Consider the following 24012-nt stretch of genomic DNA (forward strand, 5'->3'; position numbering starts at 1 on the left):
TGGCAGCTTCCCCCGTTTCTTTATATGGAAAACTGAATTTGCAGGGTTCCCATATGTTAGTAAGCAACAGCCGAATATGGCTGGGCCACGTCCCTCCTGCTGTAGTGTACCATCTGGCTGCCAAACAGTGGCAAAATGAGTTTTGGATGATATGACCACGTGAGCTGCATGCATCCATTTCAGAGGTGGCAAGGAGCAGCGATTGTCTGGCTGCCCGACTGAGGTAGGCAAGATTTTGGCCCTGCAATTAAACTAGTATTGACAAGCATAATTTGCTGTACCTAAGTGGCTTCCTGCACCCAATGCATGAAGAGCAGATTAGCGTAAGTTTAATAACTAAATAATAATCAATAATTTCTGTCCAAAGCTTAGAATATATTGCTACTGTAACATTGCCATTCAACAAAACGACATAAATTAAGTTAGAAATTTATTTCAATTAAATAGGCTACACTAATTGGCTAGCTTAGAGGCCCCTAGATAATTATTTAAACTGCTTGCCAGAATGCCTTGCGGTTTAGTGCAAATAGCACCTGTAACCTAATTTGCATTCGGAATATTTAACTTATTATCGAATAGCAATCAAGCAAGTCAGAACATTCATGAACTACAACCTGGTTTTTTATAGAGAATAATATAAACCTAGCACTTTGTAATTTGTTTATGACTCACTTGGTCGTCGTTCACATTAATATGCCTACGGATATCAAATATGCTGCATATGGCATTCCATTTGGAGTCTGTCCAACACTGGCTTGCATTTCCTACAGCCGTGTAATTTGAAGAGAAGCTAGTCTGCTTCTGCCATGATTCACATCATCACCAGTGCTGGCCCAAGACGTATGCAGCCTGAAGCAGTCCAAGTGTTGTTACCCCACTGCTAGGGCCAATACGTCAAGAAATTTTACTGTGCAGTGCCAATTCCTGCCTTTCTCTTTAGAGAGCCAGTGTGGTGTAGTGGTTAAGAGCGGTGGAATCCTAATCTGGTGAACCGGGTTCGATTCCCCGCTCCTCCACATGCAGCTGCTGGGTGACCTTGGGCTAGTCACACTTCTCTGAAGTCTCTCAGCCCCACTCACCTCACAGAGTGTTTGTTGTGGGGGAGGAAGGGAAAGGAGAATGTTAGCCGCTTTGAGACTCCTTAAAGGGTAGTGAAAGGCGGGATATCAAGTCCAAACTCCTTATCTGTCCCTTGCATAACAGTGGGATATATTGCTTTAAAAGACCACATGGCATGGCTAGCTCTGGCCTTCACTCTCTTTTCCCAGCTGCAGAATCTCCATTATTTGAACCTACTATACCTGAAACATGCAGTTGCCTACAAATGCTTTCTGTTGTTTTTATAATCCGATATTTGAGCTACAGCTATAAGAAGCCTAGGAAAAGCTTTGTCGAAATGTCATGCCCATGTTCATACCTGCCTATGTAGCCATTTTTAAAAATTATTATTATTTATTGATTTTATATACCGCCCTATACCCAGAGGCCTCAGAGTGGTTCTCAGAAAAAAAGCACAACATATATATAATCAGAATAAAAACAACAACCCCCCCCCCCCTCAGAAAAGAGCCATATTTTAAAAGGGTGTAGGATGTATAGGATTTATGGCACTTAAGAAAGCTGAGATAAAGGCAAAAATATACATTTCCACTTTTATGAGTGCTTCCTTGCTTATTCACCTACAGATAATTCTTACACACCACAGATGGCTAGATGAGTGTGTTAATCTCAGGGGGGTGGGGTTCTCTCTCCAAAATTATGATTATCCCAATTTTTAATGATTCCCCAGGCATGGTTAGTTTTTCTGTGTCTTGCCATACATCTTCATAGTCACTTCTTAGATTCATGCGACTGCTCAGAAGTAAACATTCCCAGTGTAGATTGCAACAAAGTATTAAAAACACACTACACAATAATTTGAAAACAACTGTAAACAATAAAAGACAGTGGGTTGAGAAAATAATGTACACCCTGGATTTCAAACACTGATGAAAAGTATGAGTTAATACAGAATGGTGTTGCTAGAAACACAGTATCAAAATACATCCAGGTGTGGAGGATCTCCTGGTCCTGAATTGGGTATTTGTGCCCCTGAAGGACCAGGTGTACAGACTAAGTGTCATTTTGGATGCACAGCTGTCCATGGAGGTGCAGGTCAATTCTGTATCCAGGGTAGGGCGGCTGTCTAGCAGCTCCATATGCTTCACCGGCTGAGACTCTACCTGCCCATGCACTGTCTCACCAGAGTGAGCTGCTTATCCCTCACTTGGACTCCTGCAAGGCGCTCTACGTGGGGCTACCTTTGAAGGTGACTCGGAAACTGCAACTACAGTGGTACAGTGGGGGGGGGAGTATTTGATCCCCTGCTATATTTGCCCGTTTGCCCTCTGACGAAGAAATGACCAGTCTCTCACAGCTACAATAAACCTACCATTAAAATTATGGACTGGTCATTTCTTCGTCAGAGGGCAAATGGGCAAATATAGCAGGGTATCAAATACTTTTCCCCCTCACTGTACCTCGGGTTAAGAACTTAATTCGTTCTGGAGGTCCATTCTGAACCTGAAACTGTTTGTAACCTGAAGCACCACTTTAGCTAATAGGGCCTCCCACTGCCGCTGCACGGTGGCGGTGGCGCAATTTCTGTTCTCATTCTGAAGCAAAGTTCTGGAGGTCCATTCTGAACCTGAAACTGTTCTTAACCTGAAGCACCACTTTAGCTAATGGGGCCTCCCACTGCCGCAATTTCTGTTTTCATTCTGAAGCAAAGTTCTTAACCCGAGGTACTATTCCTGGGTTAGCAGAGTCTGTAACCTAAAGCGTCTGTAACCTGAAGCGTCTGTAACTTGAGGTACCACTGTAATCCAGAACGCGGCAGCTATACTGGTGACTGGGAGTGGCTGCCAGGACCATATAACACCTGTCTTAAGGGATCTACACTGGCTCCCACTCCTTTTCCGAGCACAATTCAGAGGGTTGGTGGTGACCTTTAAAGCCCTAAACGGCCTTGGCCCAGTATACTTGAAGGAGCTTCTCCACCCCCATTGTTCAGCCCGGACACTGAGGTGCAGCGCCGAGGGCCTTCTGGCGGTTCCCTCATTGCGTGAAGTGAGGTTATAAGGAACCAGGCAGGGAGCCTTTTCGGTGGTGGCGCCCGCCTTGTGGAACGCCCTCCCATCAGATGTCCAGGAAATAAACAACTACCTGACTTTTAGAAGACATCTGAAGGCAGCCCTGTTAAGGGAAGTTTTTAATGTTTGATGTTTTATAATGCATTTATATGTGCTGGAAGCCACCCAGTTTGGCCACACATATGAAACACATACATATAACAAGAGCATGATGCTTCAGTCTTCTTTTTATGCATTCATATATTTAAATAATGGATGCCCTTGAATTCCTTTGAATGTCTGTTATGTTTAAGATGTTTAAAGCATTTATATGATTAATGCATACAGTAGGAGATCTGGATTATTGTTGGGAAATTGTTTTCTAGTGCTACGTTTTTGAAAGATAGGTACATGTTCTAACTCCAGGCTCATAATCGTGAGGATTATGTGTCGGCCCATTTCCATAACTGAGCTTCCACAAGGGGAGGGACTTTTGATGCTTCATGCTATTCAACGTGATGTGCCCTCTGGCAACAAATCTCTTTCTTGAATTGCATTTGATGACTGGAGTTGTCTGTGTGCGTGTACTTAAAGTCTCATTTCAGTTTTTAATTTCTCAGCATAAAAATTCAAATGACTTAAGTTGATGCATTAGCTAGATGGCAAAAAAAATAACAATTCTGTAAGTCACAAATTATTTCTGCATGAATAATGTTGTGTTTTAGTGAACCTGAAAAAAATGGCCTGCATTATATATCTCATACAAGATTGCCTAATGAAATACCATCCATCTTTATGCATCAGAGTCCCTTAAAACACATACACTCATCTGACTATTTAAATGGTACAGTAAACATGGTCTGAAGGATAATTTCAGTAGGGGGTTCACCTGCTGTGTTCAATCCTCAAGTTATTTTATTGATGCAAAACAAGTCCCTTCACTCATGCTTTGAGTCAAAACATAGTATTTCCATTGAAGAAAAGCACTGGGATCAGAAAAAGCTTCCATTCGGTCATGTCTCTTTTCCCATCAGTGACCAGCCAGGTTTTTTGGTTCTTGGCCTCTGCTTCTGACCATGGAGATTTTCCAATTTCCCCCAGTGTGCCAACTGCATGGCTCATGTCTTCCTCTCTGACAATTCAGGCTGTGACATCTACCAGTGAGCCAGTGGGTAGCCAACTTACACTTGGGTAGCCAACTTACTTGCAAAAGTAACAAAGACCCACTGTGATACTGGAGAACCCTGCAGAAGCTTATCAAAGGAGAAATCGTGGCCTTTTCTACCTTAATTCATCTCTAAACCTAAACACGCCGTGTAAGGAGCTCAGTGTTTTGAACTACTGAGCAGAAAAAGTCAGGTATCACTGTTGAAAGTTCCGTGTGATCAAACAGTCAGATGCAAAGACACTGAACGATTCCCTTGTTGCAACAAGGGTTCCTTTGTCTCTGTTTGTAGATTTGAGACTTGATGAGATCTACTGGATGATAGGCAGGACGAGGAGACTGAATAGAGGCAGAGGAGTGGGAGGTTAGAAATGTCGGAGGTTCAGTATTCACAGCCCGCCATACTCATAGGCCCTTACCTAATTAATAAAAGAACAATAGTTGCCCATTCCTCTGCCCCAAGCAGCTTGGATCCAGGGATTGTGCAAGCAGAAGCCAGTTACGCAGTGAGTTCCTTGCTTCCTTCTCTCACTCCAGCCTCCGTGCCTCCTGAAAAGTCCCTCCAGAGGAGTCAGAGGACCCTTGAGGAAAGGCCTGGCTTGTGGTTTACATGGGTGGGATTATAATACAGTGAGGGGGGAAGTATTTGATCCCCTGCTATATTTGCCCATTTGCCCTCTGATGAAGAAATGACCAGTCCATAATTTTAATGGTTTATTGTAGCTGTGAGAGACTGGTCATTTCTTCGTCAGAGGGCAAACGGGCAAATTTAGCAGGGGGTCAAATACTTTCCCCCCTCACTGTACATAATAGGTTTTGATGTTTTACAGGTATAAGACATATTTCCCATTTTTTGCTGAAGATTGCTTTTGTTGGGGAATGCAGAAAAACAACAACTTAAGTTGGTGTTTTTCTTTTTTAAAATAAATAAATAAAAACCCTCATGGGGTCTTTTTGCTTTGTTTTCAAGACATTCTTTTTCTTACAAGTTACCAAGATAACTGTGCATCCATTCATCGCCCTACAACATCTGTGGCTGCAGGGCCATGGATCACGCTGAAATTTGGATTCTATTGCTAGCTAATAGTCATGGATAGGGTTTGATTCTTACTCAAATTGGGGTTCATGTTTCCATGGTGTTTGGGTGGGAGTGCACTCCTCTTATATGTTCCTAAAGCAACATGGCTGCTCCACACAAAAGGCTGTGTACAAAGAAGGCCATATCACCTTTTAGTTGAAGAAAGTGGTCTTCCGTAGAGGCAGGCAACCGCTTGGTGCACTTACAGTATGTCACAATTACATTATGTCTGTGGCCCACATTTGCTTTTTCATCCCAGGAAAAAGGCCCATGTGTGTGTCCCAATCAGACCAATAGGCCATAGCTGGCCGCTGATGTTTGCATGCAATACTACCCAGTCTAATACAGTCATACCTTGGATCCCAAACGCCTTGCGAGTCAAACATTTTGGCTCCCAAATGCCACAAACCCGGAAGCGAGTGTTCCGGTTTGCAAACGTTATTTGGAAGCCGAACATCCGACGCGGCTTCCAATTGGCTGCAGGAGTTTCCTGCAGCCAATCGGAAGCCGCGCCTTGGGTTTCTGAACATTTTGGAAGTTCCGGAATGGATTCCGTTCGACTTCCAAGGTATCACTGGACACTGAAAAAGAAATGGGACTCCTCTTGAGTCAGTGGTGTCCCTGCACAGCTAGTTTGAGAGTTAAAATTAGTATGTTTAACACATGTCACTGTTGCTTTCTGGCTTAAGGGAAGAAACGCAAGAGGAATATTAACAAGCCTGCTTAGCAGCCTTGTAAGACTTGGAGGGGATTCAAGATTTGTGAAGGACTTTAGGAGCATCTCTAAAGCCAACTCTAGCAAAGGACTGTGGCAGTAGGATAGGCAATGCAAGTGAAAGTTTACAGTTGAAAACAAAAGCCCTATTTGGCATGAGATGGACATTTCGTACTGAATCTGCGGCAACAAAAAAATCTTATAATGACAGCCATTCTTGCAGTGAGGCTCTTTTGTTGTTTGTTTGATTGCAATGTCTGGGATTGCAAACAATGTTTATAGTGCATTCAGATCAGAAATCCGCGTAACTGTACATTAATAAAGGTTTGTTTTTCAGCAGCAGGCAGGCAGGCTCTCATTTGTTAAACAGTAGATCTGTTTTAACAGTGACAGAAATGAAGAGAAACAGTTCAATGAGAATCTCTCCTCCAGAAAGAGAGTTTCTCAGAGCACACTTATTATCTTAAGCCAGGCCATTCTTCATGGGGGGTTGCTAGGCTTTGGCCCTGAACAGTAGTGAACCATTTGTATCTTCGAAATTATGTAGTATAAAGCGCTGGAAAGGGGACGTGGGTGGTGCTGTGGTCTAAACCACTGAGTCTCTTGGACTTGCTGATCAGAAGGTCAGTGGTTCAAATCCCCGCGATGGGGTGAGCTCCCGTTGCTTTGTCCCAGCTCCTGCCAACCCAGCAGTTTGAAAACATGCCACAAAGTGCAAGTACACAAATAGGTACCGCTCTGGCAGGAGGGTAAACAGCGTTTCCATGCACTGCTCTGGTTTCAGTGTTCCGTTGCGCCGGAAGCGGCTTAATCATGCTGGCCACATGACCCAGAAGCTGTACACAGGCTCCCTCGGCCTGTAAAGCAAGATGAGCGCCACAACCCCAGAGTCATCCGCGACTGGACTTAATTGTCAGGGGTCCTTTACCTTTACCTTTTTACAGCGCTGGAAGGAGAGAACTAATACTTTAGAAATCAAACAAACTGCAGGTGTGTACTTTATGCAATCTTAGGTATACCTTTTTGCAACCCAGTTTAAGTAAATTCTCTTCTGAAAAGTGAGATGCAAACAGTTTGAGTAATTTTTATTCCATAGAATCGTAGAGTAGGAAGGGACCACAAGGCTCATCTACTCCAACCATCTTCAGTGCAGGAATCTTGCCCGATGTTGGGCTCAAATTCACAATCCTGAGATTGTGAATCCTAACAGAAACATTAATCTCAGGCTCTGCCGACTGAACCTTTCTCCCCTACCTTTTGAGGCAAGCCCTTAACAACAGAAACGTTAACAAAACATCCGGCATTGGCTCCAGCAACCAAAACAGAGGGCCCGTTGTTGTTTTTCTGCACTATTTTCCGTTTATTGTGCAGCAGGCGTACAATTTCTTCTGCACACTTTTGACATCGGTATCGGAAGCTTGGCAGTTCTGTTTGGCTGCCGAAAGGAGGATCATCTGTAATAGCATAGATCTGTTAGGGAGGTGATGGGAGGGGCTCATTGCACGGAATATAAAAAAAAGTACTCAAAAACGGGGTGGGGGGGAGCAAGGCTGAGAGGAGAACAGAACCCCCCCTCCTTCACAGCTGCATCCAATCACACAGCTGGGCTGACTGAGCGAGGACAGGAAAGAAGGAACGAGGGAGGGCATCTCGCGGAGGAGAGTTGCTGCTGAGAGGGTCTGCTCCAACTTGATGCAAAATGAATGAGCTGCCGCCCCCCCACGGGTATTCAACGCATGTCGCCGAAGCAGGAGCATGCATATGGCTGAGCTGAGAGAGCACTTTGCCCTGCCGATGCCTGTGCAAATGGAGAATCGGGGAGTGCAGGCATTAAAAAGCCCTCTCTGCTGCAAGAAGGAATAAGGTAAGGAACTTAAAAAGGGGACTGCTCCCCGCGCACCCTGTCTGATTACTACAGATGCATACAGTATAAGCAGGAGCAAGTAGCCTTTTGTCTTCAGTAGCGCTCGTCTTCTCTGTGCAGATTCAGGGCAGAGATTCTTTAGGTTAAGGATTGAGGGCAGGCAAGCAGCTTCTTAGGGCAGGTTGAGCCTCTTGTTTTCCAAGAACGACAACTTAATATCAGAATCGCAGCTGTAATGGCCAGATGGGACTTGCACTGTAAGTACAGTTTATTCGCCGTTTCTGCTTTCAGGACATGGCTGTAAACTGACGGACTGTTAGCTGACGACGAGACCCGTCTGGTGTTCAGCTGCTCTTATTGTTCACTGTTCAAGTCGCCCAAATACCTGCCGTTCGTTGGCTGCAATTACTAAGCCCTCTTATATCGACGTGCCTAAATTGGCAGTTTTGTACGCTCGGACGTAATTTGTTCTCGATCGCAACCGTGCATGTAATGGGGGAGGGGGAGAAAACGCAATGAATTGCCAAGTTCACAATGACTTTCTGGTGATAGTGCAAATTGGCAGCTACTTGTGCTCATGGCAGATATAATTGTTGGGATGAAACCTATCTTTACCATTAGAGATTTACTGATTATTTTTCATTCATAATCATCTCTTATTTGATAAGCATGTAAGAGAACTTGCTCTTTCAAGAGGTGGAATAACTTTATTGTTCCTTCGAATTATATTTCTAATGTATATTTAATGATGAAGATTATCAGCTTTAGTATTTAGATACATATGTATATGCATAGGTAAACAGGGCAGCTTTCCTTCGACACGAGAAAGTTCATGATTGAAAGATTTTTGGATTCATTTTGATCAGTGAGGAATTTCTGCTTTCTTAATCCTTTCTGTATCTGCTGAAGAATGTGTAACTAGGGAGTTTATTGACTTATTAGCTGATGTATGACTGCTAGGAATCTTTATTAAGCTGTTGGAGAGGGAATGGAAGAGAGGAAAAACCCATCAATCTTCTGCTTTTCTTTCTAATCACTCAGCACGTTCATTCTTCAACTTGGAGTGTGACATTTGTTGGGGGAAAGCTGTTTGGATTGCCTGTTGTCTCTGCTTATATATTTGTTTTCTGAGCATAAAAGAATATTAAGTGCTGCTGAGTTTTTGTTCTACTGCAATAAAACCCACAGCAAACGGCATATCTTAGAGCAATGGCTTTAATTACGTATTTATAGTTGTTACTTCAACATTAACATAATTTTAACAACTGGGAGAAGATGGGCTTTTTTATTATTCATTCCTGGAGCATTTCTTGGGAGGCGAAATAATAATAAATTATTTACTCTGGAAAGGGAATGTGCTTTCCTTTCCCTAACTTAATCCCTGTGCTGTATTTGTGGAACGTGCACATTGATTTGAAAAACTGTACATGCAATTTATGGTCAACAATAACCCCAACTCTAGAATCATTTTAATATTGCAACCAGGCAAGATTTAATGAAAATTGCCAAACGGACATTTAAAATTTGTAACATAAATTAATGTTTGGGCACAGTGGATATTTCAGTTAGATCTTAAAACCCACTATGGGACTGGTACAGATTATTTTTAATTCCATTAAATTGAATTTTATTCCAGTCCGGGTGTGGTAATAAAATGAAAGCTACAATTTATGTTGGATAAAATGCTGAATATCCTGGGGCATGGTGCTAATTTTAAGTTATTGATAGAGGCAGTGATCCAGATTTACTATACCCATATCATGGGCTGAATAAATTGTCCCATTTTAGTTTTAAAGGCTTGTTCCAGACCTCTTGTGGCTTGTCTTATATGTAAATGAGCCAGATAATTTTTTTTAAAAGTTGTTTGTGTGTGTGTGTAATTACTGCCTCTCCCATATATTATTGAGATCCTTTTGGGGAAGGTTGTGATATAAATCAGATAGGTAGATGAACTGCTTTGCATTTTTAACATTTGATTGTAAGCTGCTTTCTAGGAGCCCTCAGGACTGAACAAGTAGCATATAAAATTTTGTATAAATAATTTCAATATATCAGAGCCAAAGGGTCTATGGCATGGGTAGGCAAACTAAGGCCCGGGGGCTGGATCCGGCCCAATCGCCTTCTAAATCTGGCCCGCGGACAGACTGGGAATCGGTGTGTTTTTACATGAGTAGAATGTGTCCTTTTATTTAAAATGCATCTCTGGGTTATTTGTGGGGCATAGAAATTTGTTCATTTTTATAGATAGATAGATAGATGATAGATAGATAGATAGATAGATAGATAGATAGATAGATAGATAGATGATAGATAGATAGATAGATAGATAGATAGATAGATAGATACTGTAGATAGATAGAGATAGATAGATAGATAGATAGATAGATAGATAGAGATAGATAGATAGATAGATAGATAGATAGATAGATAGATAGATAGATGATAGATTAGATAGATAGATAGATAGATAGATAGATAGATGATATAGATAGATAGATGATAGATTAGATAGATAGATAGATAGATAGATAGATAGATAGATAGATAGATGATATAGATAGATAGATAGATAGATAGATAGATAGATAAGATAAGATTAGCTAGTCCGGCCCCCGACAAGGTCTGAGAGACAGTGGACCGGCCCCCTGCTGAAGAAGTTTACTGACCCCTGGTCTATGGCCTCCTTGACCATCTTCACGTGGTCAAGATGTAACCCACTGCCTGCAGACCTGATCTGATAAATCTTCAAAAGAGTTGTCACTCTTAAAATACTTGTTTTTAAAAGGCCCCTAATTTCCATCAAATGTAGTTCATTGTTCCAGGCCCTTTTTAAAGACAGAGAGGGCCAGGCTGTTCATTGGAGCCCCCTCTAGCTTCTGACTGCAGCTCAGCTGGGGGAAAAACCCATCAACAACCATCTATACTTGACATCAAAAGCAGTGTGTTAAGACTTTGTCTCCAAAACTGGGAATATATATATATAAATACTCTACACAATAGTAGAATATAGCTAGACCAGAGTTTGGCGATGCAGTGCTGGACTGGAGCCTCTCTCTGCTTGGCTGCGAGTACCGCTAGCCAGAGTGGGATGGAGGCAGCACTCTGGGAAGGAAAAAGAAAAGCAGAGTTGGGTGTTCAGCTGGATAAGGATATACTGGTAGCTCATTCTTCAACATCAACTTCATTGGACTGGTCCTGTTGTGCGGATGCCTGATGATCGTCTTCCAAAGCAACTACTCTATTCCAAACTTTAAAATGGAAAGCGTAATGCTGGCGGTCAACAAAAGAGGTTTCAAGAGTGTCTCAGGGCAGATCTAAAAAAAAGTAGTATAAACACCAACAATTGGGAAATACTGGCCTGCGAGCGCTCCAGTTGGAGAACAGCCTTTACCAAAGGTGTCGTGGGCTTTGAAAACACTCAAACTCAGGACGCAAGGGAGAAGCATGCTAGAGGAAGGCACGCTTGGCAAATCCACACCGTGATCAGCTCCTGCCCGGAAACCAATCTCCCCACTGTGGAAGGACGTGTGGATCCAGAATTGGCCTCCACAGTCACTTACGGACTCATTGTTAAAACCCAGTTTAAGGAAGGCAATCTTACTCAGCTACAAGTGATCACCAAAGCTACAAGTGATCATCATCTTTGGTGATGTGTGTGTGTGTGTGTGTGTGTGTGTAAGTGTAAAATCCAGTCTGAGGAAAATATAGTCAGATAAGGAAGTCTCTGAGCTTAGTCTGAAACGCAGTAATTAGTGTCTTTTTAGGAATATACAGGCAAGAGAAAAACTGGGAAGCTGAATTGGGGACAGGGGAAGTAGAGTTAGTAGGGAAACTCTACTTGGGTCTCAATTCAATAAGAAAGGAATAGAACTTCTGGAAAGAAAAGGATCCCAAACCAGTTAGGAAGGGGTGTGGTGAACCCCGGTCTGTTATAATGCTAGAGAAGGTTCAGGAGTGTGATTTATAGAAGGCAGGGAAACCAAGAATTAAGACCAAATATATTCGCAGAAGCTTACGAAAAGCTTGGCCTATCGCTCAAAATCTAAAAACCCAAAGTGCTGCACCAACAAGCACAAAACAACCCCTCTGCAGTGCCGCAAATCCAACTCAGTGGTATAACATTGGAAAATGTTGGTTACTTCTCCTACCTAGGCAGTTATCTTTCCACAAGGGCCGACATTGATGCCGAAATCCAGCATCACCTGAGCTCTGCGAGTGCGGCTTTCTCCCAATTGAAGAGCAGAGTGTTTGAGGACTGGGACATTTGCAGGGAAACCAAAATACTTGTTTACAAAGCTATTGTACTACCCACTTTACTGTACCCTTGTGAAACATGGACCACTTCTAAACTCCATCTCCAACTCCTCAAAAAATTCCATCAACAGTGTCTCTGAAAAATTTTACACATCACTTGGGAAGACAGGCGAACTAATGCCGTTGTACTGGCAGAAGCAAAGATCACCAGTGTTGAAGCAATGATTCTTCAACATCAATTTTGCTGGACTGGTCATATTGTGCGGGTGCCTGATTATTGTCTTCCAAAGCGACTACTCTATTCTCAACTTAAAAATGGCAAGTGTAATGCTGGCGGTCAACAAAAGAAGGTTAAAGACTCTCTCAAGGCAAATCTTTTAAAAATGTAGTATAATCGCTGACAATTGGGAAACACTGGCCTGCAAGTGCTCCAATTGGCGAACTTTCTTTACCAAAGGTGTCATGGGCTTTGAAGACACTCAAACTCAGGACAAAATGTAGAAACATGCTAAGAGGAAGGCACGTTTGGCAAACCCTCACTATGATCAACTTCTGCCCGGAAACCTATGTCCTCACTGTGAAGGAAGTGTGGATCCAGAACTGGCCTCCACAGTCACTTACAGACTCACTGTTAAGATTGTGCTCATGGAAGACAAACTTGCTCGGATTGATCGCCAAAGAAGAAGATTAAGACCTAAGCTGTAGCACCAAATCCTACTGAACTCATTAAGACTATACAGTTAGCTTAAGAAACTGAAGTGAAAAGAAGCTGTGTGTTTACCACCTTGTTTAGAAGCTTGTAACATCCACAATTTTTTGAGAGACATCTCTTGCAACATCTTTTCTTTTATCAATTTTGTTCTTAAAATAAATTGCTTTTCTGTTTAACTTCTCTATGTCTCCAATTGCCATAGCTTTTTCTTTAAACAATCGAAAAGCCAATAGTTAAGGTTTGCCTCAAATAGTTTTGGTTGCCGTGCTTAGCATTCCCGTATCCTGTGTCTCTTTCCACGATTCATCATGAAATATCACATACAAAATTACAAAACATGTTCACACATAACAAAGTCTATCCAGGCTCTTGTAACCAATACCCCTTTTCTGATCTTCTTGGCTGCAAATTCAGATATGAAATTACAGAAGAAATTTCTCTCAAAAGATCCCATTCTGTAGAGAGAACAGATAGTGAGGACTGCTTTGATGGAAGCGTTGTTGACCGTAATTTAATAAGGGATTGTTGTTGGGGTTGGCATACTTGAAGAAGGCGAGAAACCATGGCAACATTAGGAAATGATTCAGCCAGTTCCTTATTGTACGTTACAGTGGTACCTCGGTTTACGAACTTAATCCGTTCCAGAAGCCGGTTCTTAAACAGAAACTGTTCTTAAACTGAGGCGCGCTTTCCCTAATGAGGCCTCCCGCCACCAGTGCCCTTCCACCATTCAGATTCCATTCTTAAACCAAGGTAAAGTTCGCAAACCGGGACACTACTTCCGGTTTTGCAGAGTTCATAAACCGAATAGTTCATAAACAGGGCTGTTCTTCAACCGAGGTACCACTGTATTTTGATTTGGAACGATTTCTCTCAGATGACTTATCTGGCCTGTGGCCTTGACTCTTTCCAAGAAAAGCGGAACGAGACAGAGGGGACCACTTGCTACTCTTGTTGATGAATTGTGTGGATTGTCTCACGCAAAATAGCCTCCAGGTGCCACTTATTTAAGGATTCTTCAGACCAGCCACACAACTCTGGTCCCATTAAGCAGAAAGGGGGAACCCCACTTGTGGAAATTTCCGTCGGCTCCAGTCAACATGGGGAGTAGTGAGTGCTGATGGCGGTTGTAACCTAGCAAAATCTGAGCCAGAGATTTCCCAACATTCCTTTAGCTAATCATTACTGATAAAAATATGAAAGCCATAGTATTATCCCTACCAGGGTCCTTTAAATAGCCATGGATTCTGTAGACACCCACAGCAACACCAGCTGTTTCCATTTCAGATCTAGTAGCTTGATATTTTGATGCAAGAAACAGTTGCTGGCCCTACAGGGGCTTGTTCATTTTGGGGCTAAAAACAGCTTAGATGATTTTCCCACAGTGCGCTCAGTATTTTTTCCACAGTCTTGAAAAAGCCATGGTTCATTTACGATTAAGGCAGAGTTGAAAGCCCCACTTTTTGCCTTCTATAAAATATACAGTTCGACTTTAGCCTTGAGGGGAATTTCTTGAAAAACACAGACATTCAGCCAAGCCTGGATCATCCAGCTGTGAAAGTATGCCAGCTGAATGGGTTTCTATCTTGTGTGGAATTAATTATTAAGTTGCAAGAAGTCCACGACACCACATAGAGAAATAGGATTAATTTCCAAACTGTAATATCCCCAGCAGTTACAAAACAGCTTTTCAACCCTGACCCAGAGCATATTTACTCATAAAGTAAGTCTTAATTAGTTCAGTAGGATTTGCTTTTGATTTCAGTCAATGGCTGCAACCCTGCGCACACTGATGTGGCAGTTAACTCCATTAAACGCAGTGGGATTTGCCTCTGAGCAAACATGTTTAAGGTTCACTCTTAGAGACTCTTAGAGATTCAGGCAGCATTGGGGAAGTTCTGCTGTTTTCTGAGCATCTCTGTTGTTTCTTTTATGGCTTGAATGTGAGATAGATCGTTAGATAGATAGATAGATAGATAGATAGATAGATAGATAGATAGAAAGATAGATAGGAATACTGAAATTCTCTTGCATCAGGAGAAATATTGGGAGGGATTTGGAGTGTTTTTTTCATTTTCTTTCCCCATTGCCTTTCTCTAAATACATACAGTGGTACCTGGGGTTAAGTACTTAATTTGTTCTGGAGGTCCGTTCTTAACCTGAAACTGTTCTTAACCTGAAGCACCACCTTAGCTAATGGGGCCTCCTGCTGCTGCTGCACCGCCAGAGCCCAATTTCTGTTCTTATCCTGAAGCAAGGTTCTTAACCTGAAGCACTATTTCTGGGTTAGCAAAGTTGTAACCTGAAGCGTATGTAACCCGATGTACCACTGTATATGGACCATGAACGTGCCTTCAGCAGCAACTGATAGAAACAGGCAAGCTGCATCATTGGAGCTGGTGACATTAGAATGGCTACGTTGATTTCAGGCAGGGAGCAAATGGAAACAGGAGGTGTGGTCATAGGGAATGTAAAGAGCTGCCCACAGAACTGCGCCACCATAATGTGCCTCACTACATTGACTGTTGGGCAATGTGCGTTTTTATGGTGGTTTTCCCCCTTATCAGAGGATCTGAAGAATCTGGATTTGGTTCCTAAAAGGTATAGGCTGGCATTTAGATGAGGATGCTAGGGGCATGTGTGGCATCAAATCCACATTAATCTTTTGTATGGACCCAGTCCTTGTCTTCCATTTATAAAATAGCCCGTTGCCCTATTTTTTCAGGATGGATGTACTTGTTCAGAATGCATCGCCCTACCTGTGTCACTAGGATTTACAATATATATATATATATATATATATAACGTGGAAAAATATTATGGCAAGAAAATAATGGTAACAGGCTGACAATACTCAGTAGTAGAGGTTACAATGTGGGATGATGTAAGGTAATGAAAACAATTTAGTAGAGAAAGAAAACACAGTTGAAAAAAACAGCAGATAGGAAACCAGAGAAAGAGTGTAAGGGGAGTAAAAGTTAAGATTTATAAGAGTCAAATCAGTTGGAGGAATAAGCTATATTACCATTAATTGTGTGTGTATGTGTGTGTGTGTGTGTGTGTGTGTCTTATATTTACGCTATTCTTTCTTATTATCCTGTGTATGAGCACCACAACCCCATAGTTGCCTTTGACTGGACTTAACCATCCAGGAGTCCTTTTTTACCTTTTCCCTTAAGCGTTTATAATATGATAAAACAGTAAAGCAATTGAAATTATTTTTTAAAAAAAGAATTTACATGTTATTGATTATTAAAGTCAGCCTGCAAGAATTTTTTCAGCAGCCTATTAATAAATTTATTTGATGAGACCTCTAGGGCAGTTATTCAGTGATCTTATGTGGCACTTCTTTTTTTTTAACAGCAACTCCTGAGGGCGGAGGAAATGGGGAAGTTATGAATTTGAGGTCTTGACTATTGGAAAGACAGCAGAAAGCAATAGGTTCATGTTTGCACAAGGGCTCCAATGCAAACTACTGTTAAAACATATGCAGTTGGTCAGCCAGTCACTATAAGCAGTGGAGCACAGTTTGCAGTAATGGAATATTCACTTTTGGAGAAATGGTGTAGCCCAGCCTTTCTCAACTTTCTTCCCTCCAGGTGTTTTGGACTGCAGGCTGGGGCTGATGGAGAAGGCTGAACTAGATCTAAATCATGGATCTAATTTATGTCTGGATCTAAATTTTGTCACGGAATATTTGCCAGTTGACAAAAAGAAGGGTGTCGTCGCATGCTATTTATGGCAGATACTTCAAATTCTTTACATGTCTGACTGTTCCTGGCTTGGGTACTGATAGAACTGGAGTGAAGTGACCAAAGGTTCAGAGGAAGAAATAACCATTGTGATTATAGAAGGGAGTTTCATACAGTACTGCAGAGACACAAGTTTGTAGTTGTGCTCTTTGATTCTCTTTTCTTGTCCATATGCTTTTGTGCTATATATCATTAACTCGCTTGTTTCCTTTCTACTCTTGTGTTTTGCACATTTGACATGTTCTGGAAATAAGCAGTGGCTTATAGCTAATGCAAATAAATAATATTTGTTTATTTATGATTCACCCTTCCTCAGAAGAGCCCATGGTGATGCACAAGGTGATGTTGGAAGTGCCAGCAGAAGGACTGTTCTAAAGGTTAATTAGCCACTACAAGGAAGATCCATCTGTGGTTTCGAGCATCCATAGGGATTTAGCTTGAAAAGGACATTGCAGATATTGCAGCATTCCCCCCCCCCCCAATTCTTTAAGCATTGCAAGCGAAGGGTGTGTAAAATAGCCACATCGACTTTCACAGCAGCGGCAACATTTTTTATTTGTATACCACCTTTCCATACTAAGCCATGCTCAAGGTGGCTTAAGTAGGAGATGTTAAGTCAACTCCCCCCCCCCCCGCTAAATTTATTCTTCAAATCTGTAGCTGGAAACAGTTGGTGTGGCATTATCTTTCAGACTTCTGCCTCTCTGCCTTCCTAACTATCAAACAATGAAATTAAGTTACCCGCGTGTGAAATGCTACCAAGAGCCTGAAGCAATAGTTCTGCAAATAGTGAACTCCATGCACTCAGTAATATCTCATCCAGTTTTGATTTAAATTCCATTATGCTTGCTGTCTTAAACACTTGGGTTTTTTTTAATGCTGTGTGAGCTTGAATTTCCATATCCACATGTAACATTGAGCCAAGAAACTTGGCTTGGTAGACCATAATATGTATGGGGTGTGTTCTAGTGGACTTCACGGCTTTACTCCCTCCCTTTAGAGCAAAACAAACTGCAATCCTGGGTTGAGCCCGTACCATTAGTCTATCTGCTTCCGGGTTTATTTAGGCTATTACTGAGCTTGTGGCAGAAGCAGGATTAGAACCAGCTGAAACTGTTAGCTATTGCACTTCACTACATATAACTTAAATTTATGTTTCTTCTTCACAGGCTATAACAGCTAATACAACTTCCCTCGCATTATTATTTTTTCTTTTTAAATATTTCCAAATGTCCATAAAGGTTACATCTTTTATTTTACATCCTTTTTTTTTAAAGCCCAGCCAATCTATTTCATCATCCAAAGCCAAAGCGAAAAATAAAGAAATGCAAATAACAAAAAATGGATGAGAATTTTGAAAAAGCGTAGGACGTTCGAAATGCTGAAACAGCCTTTGTGCAGTAGCGTTAACGCCGTGATTTCCTTGATGTTGTCTCTTTAAATGCAGTCTTCTTCTGCAAGCGCAGGGATTGTTGTGACTGGCTTTCCGTAGACACTTCTGCCAACTGCTTCCCTTATTTGTGTGTGGTATTTTAAGCCTATCCTCCACAGCTGATATTTCTGGGCTGCTGGCCTTCTAAATTCAACTGATACCTGTTGTCCTCAATTGTATGTTTCCAAAAATACTTTACAGACTCGGTCATAAAAAAAGAATTTATCCTAGAATAATGGCTGGATGGAAGCAGAATAGATTCAGTGCACCTTCGTAAGGAAAACCAGGCAAGGAGCATCGAGTGACTGGGGCTGTCTGTGTGAATGTTTTCTAACTCTCTCTTTCTGCTCTGTTTTTCCATGCTTTTCCGGGATTCAGAGAGAGGTAAATTGTTTTTCTCTATTCTGTTTTCTTCCTGTCTTTCATCACCAGCATTAGCTGTTGTTGCCTTGCAAATCCATACTTCTGAATCAAATGTGTTTCTTGCCATTAAAACCATAATCCAGTAAGTTCCCCTTTTGCCTTATCAAATGGCAGTTCTCCAACCCCTTTAGATAGATGCATTTTAGAAGCCAACTCAAATGTCACCCAAAAGAAAAATATTAAAACACCCATCTCCAAGGTGGGGGAAAGGATTTTCCATTCAATCTGGTTTTGTCTGCATGATCCTAGATATTCAGTCCCAATGCTGAATCTAGCTGAATCTTAACAGAACTATATTTTTTAAAACCCCATTCAATTATACTCTTAGGCTGTAGACCTGGGAAGAACATAGGTGCCTGCCTCGCTCCTGATAAACAGGTATTCTTCCAGTGAGCCTGAATTCCTGATCTGTCTCTAGAAGGAATGTTTAGGCTCCTTCAGATATCTCATACTCCTTTTAAAAAAAGGAAATAGGGTTCTGGGTTGGGTCTTAAAACAAGGATTGCCCTCCTAAAACCTGCCTGCTATGCCTCAGAAGGGTCATTCAACATTTCTTTGGTAATCAGACTTTATCATTTCCTTTATAACCATGCAGACTGGAAACGAGCAAGACTTTGCAATATGTGAGCGTTCAAGTCATTTCCACATATTACCTTCCCCCCCCCCCCAGACACAAAGATTAAACTTGTAATCAAGAGGCAGAGAAGTAGCCTTCTCATGCTCAATGAGAGCAAAGGACATGTTAAATTTGCCAAAGTGTATATATCACAAACCCTGTTGCTTGTCTTTTTCCATTATTCTTAAAGGCCACAAATTTGGCATTAGGAAAGGATAGAGAGTTTGGACAAGTGGGAACTGCAACAAAATGTTGCAGCATGGAGCCTGTGTGTTCAAGATACTCCGTTCCCTTCCTCCTCCCACCTGGTTTTCCATTTCCTGCTGATACCTCCCTCCTGTGCCTGAATGGTCTTTTGCAAACCTGCTGTTAGCACTGCATAGAAATAGTGATGCTTTTATACCATGCTTATTGAATTTAGGTGAATATCTCTTTGCTAGTTTATTCAGTCTGTGAAGGGGTGGGTGGCCTGGCTAGACCTAAATGGCCTCTCTGATCCCTTTTGTCTCTGCAGTCCACCTTCCAAATATTCTAAATTTCCAGAACCCATTGTATATGTTGCAGGACTGGTCAGAAGGATTATTCAAGAGAAGTCTGAGGTTGTATTCTTAATAGAGCTCAGTACTTTTAAAAGTCACTGGCTTTGATAGCATCAGGGAGTTTTCTCTTCAAGGCTAAAGCTCTGTAAGCCACAACAGTACAATCTTCTTACAATGCCCTGGAGGGAGCAATGCCAGGGGGATAAGATAGCGGTTTTCCTGAGTATTTATATTTCATGGACTTTATGGAAGAATTGAAAATCCACTGCTTTGCTTAAGGTGGAAAAGAATTGCAGCGCTGAAATTCTGAAAGACAGATCAGCAAGCCGAGATCTGACAGAATTCCACAAGACAATGGATAATTCAGGCTGAAGGCTAAAGTCTGATAGGAAGACATTGTCCTCTATGTGATTTGTTTTGCTCTGCACCAGAACATTGACTGTACAGGACATGCTTACTTGAGTGTCAACTTTTGCAGAATCAGTCTAACTTAACGCACAAAATAGTTAATTAGCTTTTCTTTAACCATGAATTACAACTTGACTGGTGTGCTGATGAAGTTAGAGAAATCGCATACAGAAATGATATAAAAGGATAAGCAGTGAAATGAGTGAAACAATTTGCAGAAATTGCCGCTTGTTGGAATATGTCGGCTGTGGGTGTTGCGCTCTTGAGGGCATCTAATTTTCCTCAGATCAAGCAAGTTTCTCATGAGCAGGAAGGAAGCGTCCATGTGGCCGACATGGAACCTCGTGTATGTCCATAAGTTAATAACCCAACGTACAAGGTTCAGGGCTCTTTGCACCTCTCAAAACACAGTTGCATGACAATTCAGGGTTTCTCTATGCAGCATTTACTTCCACAATATAAGTTCTTAGTGTGGCCAGCATCTCTGAACCAAACCCACCAACCCTGTTGTTGATGAAAAGTAGGAGGGCCCTGGAGAAAATGAGCCCCTCGCTGAATAACTACAGGGTTGGTACGTACGTTGCCAATCTCACAGGTCAGGTACTAGGGCCAACTGTGGGTTTGGGTTTTTTTAAGTGTCTAATACAGTGGTACCTTGGTTCTCAAACTTAATCCGTTCTGGAAGTCTGTTCCAAAACCAAACTGTTCCAAATCCAAGGCGCGCTTTCCCATAGAAGGTAATGCAAAATGGATTAATCCGTTCCAGACATTTAAAAGCAACTCCTAAAACAGCAATTTAAAATGAATTTTACTATTTAACAAGACCATAAAGTGAAAGCAATAAAACAATGTACTGCAGTCACACAATCAATCAGTAGCTGAACTGGGTTCCACATAGTCACAAAAACAAAACAAAAAAAGAGCTGCAAAAATGCAAAATAAATAGCAAAAACAGACAGACCTCAGCATATCACTCAAAATGGAAGTGTGGCACTCAAAACGGAGCACATTTGGCTTTCGCAAAAAGTTTGCAAACTGGAACACTTCCGGGTTTGCAGTGTTTGGGTTCCAAGTTTTGCAGTAGTTAATTCGTACACTATACACTTACTTTGTCTGAATCCACTCTGAAGCTCATCGGCCACTCCAAGAATAACCTTTAAATCTGCATGTCATTTTTCTTTGGAGTGTACCGGTAGACAGAAAAATATTTAACGGGAAGAATTCTTAGCAAGGTTAGCTTATTGTCGTTGTTGTTACAGATAGGTAGCCGTGTTGGTCTGCCATAGTCAAAACAAAAAAAAAAAAATCCTTCCAGTAGCACCTTAAAGACCAACTAAGTCAGTTCTTGGTATGAGCTTTCGTGTATCTGAAGAAGTGTGCATGCACACGAAAGCTCATACCAAGAACTGACTTAGTTGGTCTTTAAGGTGCTACTGGAAGGAATTTTTTTATTGTCGTTGGTTATAAACGAATTCTGCAAGCAAATGGATTTGTGACATGTTAATGCTAAACAGCAATCGACAACAAACAACAATGAAAAAGAAGAGTGGGACTGAATCCCCAAAGGCAATTTAAACGCCACATGTGAAAACAGTCATTGTTTGCAAGACAGTGGATCAGTTGAGAACGCAGGAGCAGGGAATGGCTGCACCATTGGGAAGCTTCCTGTGTGCAATGTTTTAAAGGCTTATAAAAGTGGGTCTTCTTGCTACAACCCTAAGCATGAATTTGTGGCTGCAGCCCCTTCATTTTTCTAATAATAGAAATTCTTTCCAGCTGCATTTAATCGGGATGTCTCAAGGGGCAGTAGTATAATGACTAGCCTCGTTCATACCAGGCAGTGGTCACATAAATTCTGTTTTATGTCGCTACATAACCATCATTGCATGGTTAAATGATGCTTAACTGGGTGTTAAATAAGCATGGCCGTCCAATTAGTCCCAAAGAATAACCATTTAAAAGAATTAAAGTAAAAGAATTGAATATCTCTTCCCCGCCCCCAATATTTGTTCTTTTCATCATTTTTCTTTCAGTTGAAGAGGTTATTTTTCTCCCCTGGCCACCTTGTTCTGTAATAAGCTGACCAGAGTACCTTAAATTAAAAGGATTATTTTGTGCTTGGGCTAATCAACAAAGCCGCAGCCTTGCATACCATAACATGTAATTGATTCTCTCCCCTCTAGCCCTGCCAAGAAATCTCCTTTGTTTTCCAGATTTGGTTCAGAATAACAGCTCAGTCTAGTTTTAGCTGATAATTGCCGTTACTACCAGGCAGAGTATATGCATAATGAATTAATATTTTGGTGAACGGCTGTTTCTGCATAAAACAGTATGTGGCAGGTGTTGGAAAACTATGCTCAGGGGCCTCGTTTGGCAACCGTTTTTAATAGGGGGCATATTTTGAATTGAGCAATGTTGAGAGAGCAGCCACGTTAACTCCACCTGTTAACTTGTTCCTGAACCAGGCGAAACAAATAGACAATGGTTTCTTCTAAAGAGCAAAATAGGTTCCCTCAGTCACAGCTGTGTCCCTTTTGTCCGGACTCCAAAGCTCCTTCATGTGGTCTCAGTTGCCTATCTAGCTGCTGAGGGTGAAATAACTGCATCCTCTCTCTTTCCGGGCACTCCTAGTTGCGATTTAAAGAAATGAAAACGGCGGAAGGCTCACCAAATTCGACAAACAAACCCAAAGGGCAACTACCTCCCAGCTAGAGGGAGAATCAATGGGCCTGACTCAGGAAGAGCATAACCAGCAAAAGGGGATCGTAAAAAAAGCGAAGCGAGGGCTCTACCATGTAGCCTTGGGGCTGGTCTGAGTTTACAATTTGAAGCAAACAAAAGTAGTTGTACAGGAATGTAAGTTATAAGCAGCATGGCTTATAACTTTTGTCACACTTGCAGCGCCTATTGTTTCCTCTATGGCCTCCTCTCAGCGCAGAACCGCATCCTTCTGTCCTGTGCCCTTTAGCAGATCTTGCCGAGCTCACTTCAGCCATTTCATTTCTCTCCTCAGCCTCTACACAGTGAACAACCCCCCCCCCCCAAAAAAAGAGACCCAACCCAAATACAGTGGTACCTTGGTTTACAAACCTAATCCGTTCCGGAATCCATTCTTAAACCAAGGCATTCTTAAACCAAGGTGTGTTTTCCCATAGCAGCGGGGGACTCAATTTACAAATGGAACACACTCAACAGGAAGCGAAACATGTTCTTATTCCAAGGCAAAGTTCGCAAACCAAAACACCTACTTCTGGGTTTGCAGCGTTCTTAATCCAAGTTGCTCATAAACTAAGCTGTTCTTAAACCAAGGTACCACTGTAATAACTTTGGTGCATTAGGCCAGGGTTTACCTAGTCTTAACATACTACCTCTGATAAGCTTACAAGCTGGGTATGAAGGTCGTCCCATGTTGTTTATCCTCTGCATCGAAGAAAGACAGTTGTACTTCTTTTTGTCACAGCTTTTTGCTGAGAGTGGGGACTATCAAGTATAGGACTCCAGCAAAAAGGGAGTGAATACTGGGTCCATGTTAAAGAATTTCTAGATTCAGCTGTGACCTAGCTGGACCTTTACACAGCGTGACCTTTTTTTTTTTTTTTTTGCCTCTAGGACTTCCATAATCCATAATCTGACATTTTCATCGCCCCTGCCCCTCACTCCCTACTGAAGTACTATTGTGGTGAATCTTTATTTATTTGTCAGTTTCCTCTGAGCAGCTCAAGGAGTCATAATTCTCCCCCTCCCAATTCTACCTTCACAACAACCCTGTGAGGGAGGTCAGGCTAAGAGACAGCCACTGGCCCCAGATTGCTCAGTGAACTTCCCAGCTGGTTTCACCAGTACACCACACTGGCTCTCATAGCATTGGACTGGGGAGACTGGTATTCAAAAACCTGAAAGGACCAGTCACTTCCTCTCAGCCTAATCTCGGGGCAGTTGCGAGG

The 24012-nt window shown here is 41.9% G+C and overlaps 1 protein-coding gene across 23 annotated transcripts in view; it reads left to right on the forward strand.

The window, feature by feature from the left end:
- Positions 1 to 24012, forward strand: part of APBB2 (amyloid beta precursor protein binding family B member 2) — a 162038-nt gene that overhangs the window by 123065 nt on the left and 14961 nt on the right. The window contains exon 1 of one of the 23 annotated variants that reach the window (XM_083754919.1): positions 7902 to 7932. The exons of 19 other annotated variants lie outside the window; for them this stretch is intronic. Coding sequence is in view for 1 of the 4 variants with exons in the window: in XM_083754918.1 (XP_083611044.1) it covers positions 8176 to 8189 (14 nt within the window). In the remaining 3 variants the exon portion in view is untranslated. Of the gene's footprint in view, positions 1 to 7901; positions 7933 to 8117; positions 8190 to 17953; positions 18467 to 24012 lie in introns of those variants that run through there. 3 more of the 23 variants (XM_083754918.1, XM_083754920.1, XM_083754921.1) reach the window with 3 other exon arrangements.

This window comes from Podarcis gaigeae (genome assembly GCF_964106915.1).
Source record: "Podarcis gaigeae genome assembly, chromosome: 9".
NCBI lineage: Eukaryota > Metazoa > Chordata > Lepidosauria > Squamata > Lacertidae > Podarcis > Podarcis gaigeae.